The 6,976-nt window shown below is 35.4% G+C and overlaps 2 protein-coding genes across 2 annotated transcripts; one reads left to right on the plus strand and one right to left on the minus strand.

Moving 5' to 3' along the window:
* Positions 1-562: 562 nt before the first annotated feature.
* LOC133298461 (chaperone protein dnaJ 16-like) lies at positions 563-2,839 on the minus strand. Its single transcript, XM_061497752.1, has 5 exons — positions 2,730-2,839; positions 1,819-1,942; positions 1,515-1,597; positions 1,242-1,353; positions 563-1,156 (listed from the first exon to the last, which is right to left on the minus strand). Exons 2-5 carry the CDS (start codon positions 1,897-1,899, stop codon positions 1,040-1,042), a joined length of 393 nt encoding a protein of 130 aa, XP_061353736.1. The 5' UTR covers positions 1,900-1,942; positions 2,730-2,839; the 3' UTR covers positions 563-1,039.
* A 3,233-nt stretch (positions 2,840-6,072) lies between these two features.
* Positions 6,073-6,643, plus strand: LOC133298458 (inositol transporter 1-like). The gene is made up of 3 exons (XM_061497748.1): positions 6,073-6,226; positions 6,338-6,408; positions 6,536-6,643. The coding sequence occupies exons 1-3, from the start codon at positions 6,073-6,075 to the stop codon at positions 6,641-6,643; spliced, it is 333 nt and encodes a 110-aa protein (XP_061353732.1).
* Positions 6,644-6,976: the final 333 nt, after the last annotated feature.

Below are 6,976 nucleotides of genomic sequence, written 5' to 3' on the forward strand. Positions count from 1 at the left end.
GGTTGCATGATTGCACCTACTAATCAAAGTGAGGATGCAAGGGCAGTTTCATCTCTATAGATATTTCTATATTTATGAGTGTAAGGCAGGGAATTATAATATCAAAATAGAACTATATCATGTTCAAGTCACAAATACAAATGAAAGACGGCTAAAAATATCCAAAGAAGTTCACCTCAGAGTTAAATTAGCTTCATATGAGAAGAACAGACCAGAGGTTTTCTCAGCAACATTTAGCAGCTCTTAAAATTCCATCTCAGTCTTCTGCCAAATATCAAAGGAACTAATGTATAACATAAAGTTAGCATTCTCTACGAAAGTGATGACAAAATAACGCTACCATCTTTTTTAACCACAACTATATATACCTGTCAAGTTCATTAACTAACAACAATACATCTTTTGTAACATCCTGTCACTGGAATACTGTTCTAATTATTTATTCAATCCATCCACCTTTAAGATGTGTAAAAAGAAATTGTATAAGCTAGATGGATGGAATTACCTCATGATGAAGGAAGGACTTGGCCCTTCTATTGAAGGGGTGTCACACTGTCTTCGGACACCACAATATTCAACAGATGCAGTTAAATAAGCTAAAAGGAGAATGGGAGAAAAGTGCTTTTGTAATCAAGGAAAATAAAGGGCCAGACGTCAACTTGAGCTATAGAAATCAGTACTCACATAAAGGGAAGGAAGACGAATGATAATCTTCCTAATTATTCAAACAGATCCAGGACATGTGAAACTGCTCAACAGAAGGAGATCAATAGCATAATGGATGGATATTCGAGTAAATTCAAAATGCTTTTAAAAGTTGACCAAGAGTTCAAACTACCAATTTATTTCTAGGAAAATAAAATGAACATTTGATGTATCTAGAACACCCACCCCCCAAAAAACTAATCTTTCTGGAAATCATATATTTTTATAGAATTCTGAGAAGAAACCAGACTCCATGAAGCATGAACAAATATTTTAAGATCAGCAGGTTGATCATAACTCACATGCAATCTTTATATACATGAATGGCAGAGATTTAAATTCCAACCTTGAACTTGCTTTTGTCTGATGATTGCACTCGACAAACAAACCCAGCTCGTGCTTCCTCTTCTGTTATTGTAACTGAATAGAAGTGTGCACATTGCTTCTCAACCTGTCAGATGAAGGTACCAAAAAAATAAACAAAAGAAAAATGTGACTAAATAGGGATCAATGAATTAAAAATAGAAGCAGCTCACCTTTTTAGATATAAACTGCCCCAATGGAAGTGGACGAATGGTAACTAAACCATTGAGTGCCTCTTCCAAAACAGTAGCAGATACAGTTGTCTTGATTGGCACACCAAGTTTACTGTCATGTATGGGGAAAGTTGATCATGAAAAGGAGGGAAAACTAGAGAACCGACAGGAAGAACTCAAAACAAAAGGAAACATGTAGCTATGTTTAAGCACTCAACAAGAGAAAAGGGGTTAAAAAGTCAATTCAAAGAGAAGCATATTCAGCCTTCTTACCTAAAAAGTGCTGCAAACATCGTATTGACAGCAGCCAAACTTGAAAGATCCAACTCCAACTCTTGGCTATCTGATTCAACAGCCTACACATAAACATGAAATATTTCACCACTCGGGTTTAACAGGGAGTTTTTTGTTTTTGTTTTAATGATCCATGCGAAGAGATTCAAGATAAAATTTTATTTTAGAAAAAAAGAAGTTTGGGAAAAAAAATGGTACAAAAATTGGAATCAGTAAAAAGCAACGGAAAATGTAAACCTGGAGGATTGATAATGGTTCATAATATTAAAACAACTTATATCACCTCAAAGCCAGCTGAGTCGTACTGACGCCTTTTCTTAAGGTCTGACAAAATATTATAAGGAAAGGTAACCTCTTTAAACATATCGGCAGCTTTAGGATCGTTAGCATTCTTGTCAGGATGATATCTGAAATGGAATAGGTTTAGCCAATTAATAAATTAAGTAATTAACCAACTCTATTCATATGAAAAGAAGACAGGAAGAACAGTCAATTAGAGTAAACAGGTGCCCCTGAAGGAGCATTACTTTATTTCAGTAAAACTCCATGAAGTTTTGAAGTTTTATTTTAAACTGTTAAGTGCTCATATCAGATGCATGAAACCAATCTAACAACATGAGCAGAGCCTTCATTCCAACATTATCTTTGGAAGGTTATTGGGGCCTATCTGGATGATCAATCAGTATGTGTGAGAAATTAAAACAAACAGGTGCTCTGGGTAAAATCAAACGAGGGTAAAAATGAATGTTTTCCAATGTAATAGTCTTATGATTGTTAACAGCCTCTTCTCTTTTTCTTTTTCCAAATTAATATGACCTATATCATCTTAATTTGATTCTAGGACCAAAAATGTTTTAGCACAAAATAAAACAACCTTCTATGCAGCTTCTTAGTTCCTCCACCTATACGAGAATTTTATATTCAAAGGCCACTAGGCCAGATATCATTTAATAGTTAGCATTATCCTTATCTATTTTAGGTTAAGTATAATATCATCATTAAGTACTTCTCCGAACGCCCAGCCACAATATAGTAGTTACGAAGACTACTTCCATCAATCATCTATATTAAAATATAGTATAATTTGGAACCCATCTGGTTGGTTAAACTTTTGATTGAATTTGGCTCAAAAATCTCGGCAACACCTACCAACCGAACGTAGAGAGAGAGAGAGAGAGAGAAGGGCATTCTTACAGATCTAACGGTTCCGATGAAGCAGAGCGAGAGCAGAAAGATGAGAGAGAGAAACACTGTTGTGGTTGCCATTTGCATCAAACTGGGAGTGTGGGAAGGTCAGTACCATAGGGCATTGAGAGAATCAGATAGGAAGAAGATGATGAATGAGAATATGAAGGAGGAAGCAAGGGTGGATAGCTTAGAAAAAAGCGGGATCTAAGATTGTAAAAAATTAGTAGAGAGGGAAACATTTGGGATAAGAAGGCAACGTAAAAAGAGTGTACTGTACCCAATAGAAACGCACACTTCAAGAAGAGAGGAAAAATAGGAGTGAATTAAGCTACTCTTTTTAAAATTTAAATAAATAACACACAGAAAATATCAATAGGTCTAAATCGTTTTAATAGGAAAAGAAAAGGGATTTTTTTTAAAAAAGGTAGAAATTGTTTGCTTTAATTAATTCCTCATAACATATGAGATTAGCAATGCCTGTAAATCTCATCGTGTCAATAACCAATCTATATAGGCGTGAATTAATTCAACAAAGAAATTACTAAATTATCTAACTAATCCTTTTGTGGGGTTTAAATGTCTAATGAAATTTTCTGAATAATTTCCTCTTTCTCTATCTGTCTAATGAAATGTGTCTTAGCAGGCTTCTAGGTGTTTCAAATGAGAGATTCATAGACAAACAAAAAAAGGCCTAAGACTTGTAATTCAAAGCTTGTGGTTTTGAAGAAAGACATATATTGTTTAAAGACAGGACCTAAAGGTACTTATTAAACCAGTGTTATTAAACCCAAACCGACCTGGCCGGGTCGACCCGTGAATCGATAAACCGATCATATAACCGGTCCGGTTCAAGCAACGGACCGGCCATGCATTAGAGTTATGTTGTAGGAAAAGTGATTGTGTAATGCGATAGAGATTCGTTTTGTGTGCTTTATTTTTTTTTATTTTTTTTGCTTTAAAAAGTGTGAACACCACAAAATATTGTGTGTGTAGGAAAGTTTTTCTTGTCATGTTAAATGACAAACTAAAACCGCATATATATATATATATATATATATATATATATATATATATATATATATGGAAAGACCAACAAAAAATTGGAGAGAGAAAAAATAGAGGTGGAATCCACCTTTGTTATGTGTGTATAGAAATTTGGTTTATCTCATGTTGAATGACATAAATATAATCCCTATATATATATATATATATATATATATGGAAAATGGTTTGTAAAGTGACTGCACCTAAAGATTGGTGTAGTTCACTATGTACTCTTGGAAGTACATAGTTATAATCAATATTATAATTGTGTACTCCCGAAAGTATACCAAAGTACACTGTTTTACATAGTTGACTGCATCAATCCTTAAGTGCAGTCACTGACTGTACATCCGCTAAACTCATATATATATATATATATATATATATATATATATATTGGATTTTGTATTTAAATTTCATAGGTTATGAATAAGAAGTGAGTTGAAAAAAAAAAGACAAAAAGGGGTGTATAGGTAGAAGTCTCACATTGGATAAATAGTAAGAATTGGAAAGGTTCATAAACCTCCACCTCACCTGTTTGTTTGCCCCTCAGGGGCACTCAATTTTTGTAAAGGAGAGAAGACATAGGTGGCCTTGGTACGCCACGTACTTCGTTGCCCGTCCGACTCGAATCGGTCACGCGTGTCACCGTGTGTGTACGAGAAATAAAAATAATTTTTTATTAAATTAATTTTTTTTTTTTCAAAATGCCCCTGTCCTATATGTTGATTCCCGCTTATTTTGAACCAAACCAATTCTTTCTTTTCGCTTTCGATTTAGAACTGAAATGATGCGTTCGGTTAATTTTGAACGTCACCAGTCGTAATGGTTCTTCGCCGTCAATCCCAACAGTTGGCCGACGGCAATGGATGCCCTATCGGTGTCTATATATAGATATTCACACTATAAAAAATAGCATTCAGAATTTTTGCATCGTTACTCTGCCAAATTTTCATGCCTTATTAAATTTTCAGCTTAAATTTCATAACAGAAAATATTTGATTTATAAATTAATTTTTCATGTTTAGTTAAAAAGATAAAATAAAATAAAATTTGGATACAAAAATGTGTCGGAAAAAGTTGTCTGCTTGTCAGAAATGTGTCGAAAAATGTTGACTGCATGTCGGAACGTTGATCGTGTGTCAAAAAATATTGACCGCGTGTCGTTGTTCGACATGCATTTTTTCAAATAGCGTGTCCGTGCATCAGAGTCCACACCACAGTATTAGATAATATGATTTCTCAAGCCTTCAATTGTGTTTGTTTGGACTCTCGATTGATAGTGCTATCATTCCAGAGACACGCAATCCGTTCTATCCTAGGAAACAATTATTCATCAACTTTCGGCATCAATAAACGAAATAAATTGTCTTAAGAAGACAACATAGTTGAGCTCGGATTCTCCGCATACTAGCATCCTTTCCAACATTCTGTGAGTTTGTTCTTATAATTTTTAGAGTAAAGACCCAAATTGGTTCATGACAAAAAACTCGGTGCCCAAATTAGTCTCTCACAAAAATAAACTCGTTAGATAGTCCCCAACAAAGTGAAACAGGACCCACGTTAGTCCTTCTGTCAATCCAAAACTGACGGTGTCAATGACGGTGATAATGTGTCACGTTAAGTGACATGCTGGAGGCCACGTGGGTTGAGGAACGACGTCGTTTTGAGAGACTCATCCACGTTGGTCAGTATGGTCCCTAACAGTTTTAACAAAGGGGACCAGTATGGTCCCTAACATTTTTATCGGGGTCCTTTTTAGTCCCTGCTAAAGTTTTGTTAACACCAGTGCCACCATTTGCTATTAACACACCAACAATGTCATTTCCTCTTGTACATGTGATATTAGTCATGCATAACACAATCAACTTCTGCATAATTCACACCATGACATTCTTAGTTTAGTCTTTATACATTGTTCCCATTCCTTTTTTTATCTCCATCGAGTTTATACAACATTTTGTGCCAATAAACATAACTTCAAATACATCAGCCATGCTACATACATTGCATTAACAACAATTCATTACACCAGCGAATCTCAACAAAACCATGGAGATAAAAAAGAACAATAAGTTATGGTCTATATAATGTTAATTATCGTTGAGAAATGAACTACTTTCTAGGGAAGGGAAGGGAACTCTCTGGAATTCCAAATTTAGTGTTTTGGCGCTCTATATAATGTTGTCTCGCAATTCATCATTCATCATTAATCATTAATCATTGGTACGTCTTGTTAGTTATTTGTTTTGTCTCCAAATTTGTATGTTGTGAGCGTGTTGGGGCAGTTAAGAAGCCAGCGACAATGGTGGCCGACATGGGAATGTCAATGATGGCGGGAAACTCTGGTTACTTGGAGATGCATCCCGAAAGGAAAATCTCCTTTTTCCAGAACTCTTACATCGTCGGTATCACTTTTGCCGCCGGCATTGGTGGTCTTCTCTTCGGCTATGATACTGGTACTACCTAACCATCATTTCAATTTCTCTAATTTGAAATGCCATTAATTTGTGGTTGGTACGTTGTAAAATTCTCAGCTCATGTATATATATATGGTTCCATAAATGCAGGTGTGGTGTCAAGGGCCCTTCTGTATATTAAAGAGGATTTTGAAATCGTCAAGAATAGTAGCTTCCTTCAGGTAACTATAGATCAGTTGCATGTTTTGGTTTGGCTAATAATTGTTTAACAGTTGCTGATATATATATGCATGAATGGGAGCTAGCAGGATTCTAATGCTAATACCTTTACTTACATTTGCATTGCAGGAATTAATTGTTGGCATGGCCTTGATTGGTGCAATTTTCGGTGCAGCCATTGGTGGTTGGATTAATGATTCTCTGGGACACAAGACCGCCGTGGAGTATAAAGACTAAACTCGATGGACATAAAAAAAGGAATGAGAACAATGTATAAAGACTAAACTAAGAATGTCTTGGTGTGAATTATGCAGAAGTTGATTGTGTTATGCATGACTAATATCGGCATGTACGAGGGGAAATGACATTGCTGGTGTGTTAATAGCAAATGTTGGCACTGGTGTTAACAAAACTTTAGCAGGGACCAAAAAAGACCCCGATAAAAATGTTAGGGATCTTACTGGTCCCCTTTGTTAAAACTGTTAGGGACCATACTGACCAATGTAACACCCCGTATATATCCGGTAATGTTATCATGTTATTGTATTAAGCTGCGCTTAATTAAAATTG

This window comes from Gastrolobium bilobum, unplaced genomic scaffold, assembly GCF_033153095.1.
Source record: "Gastrolobium bilobum isolate Gb01-03AN ecotype WA unplaced genomic scaffold, APGP_CSIRO_Gbil_v1 utg4966, whole genome shotgun sequence".
Taxonomy (NCBI): Eukaryota; Viridiplantae; Streptophyta; class Magnoliopsida; order Fabales; family Fabaceae; genus Gastrolobium; species Gastrolobium bilobum.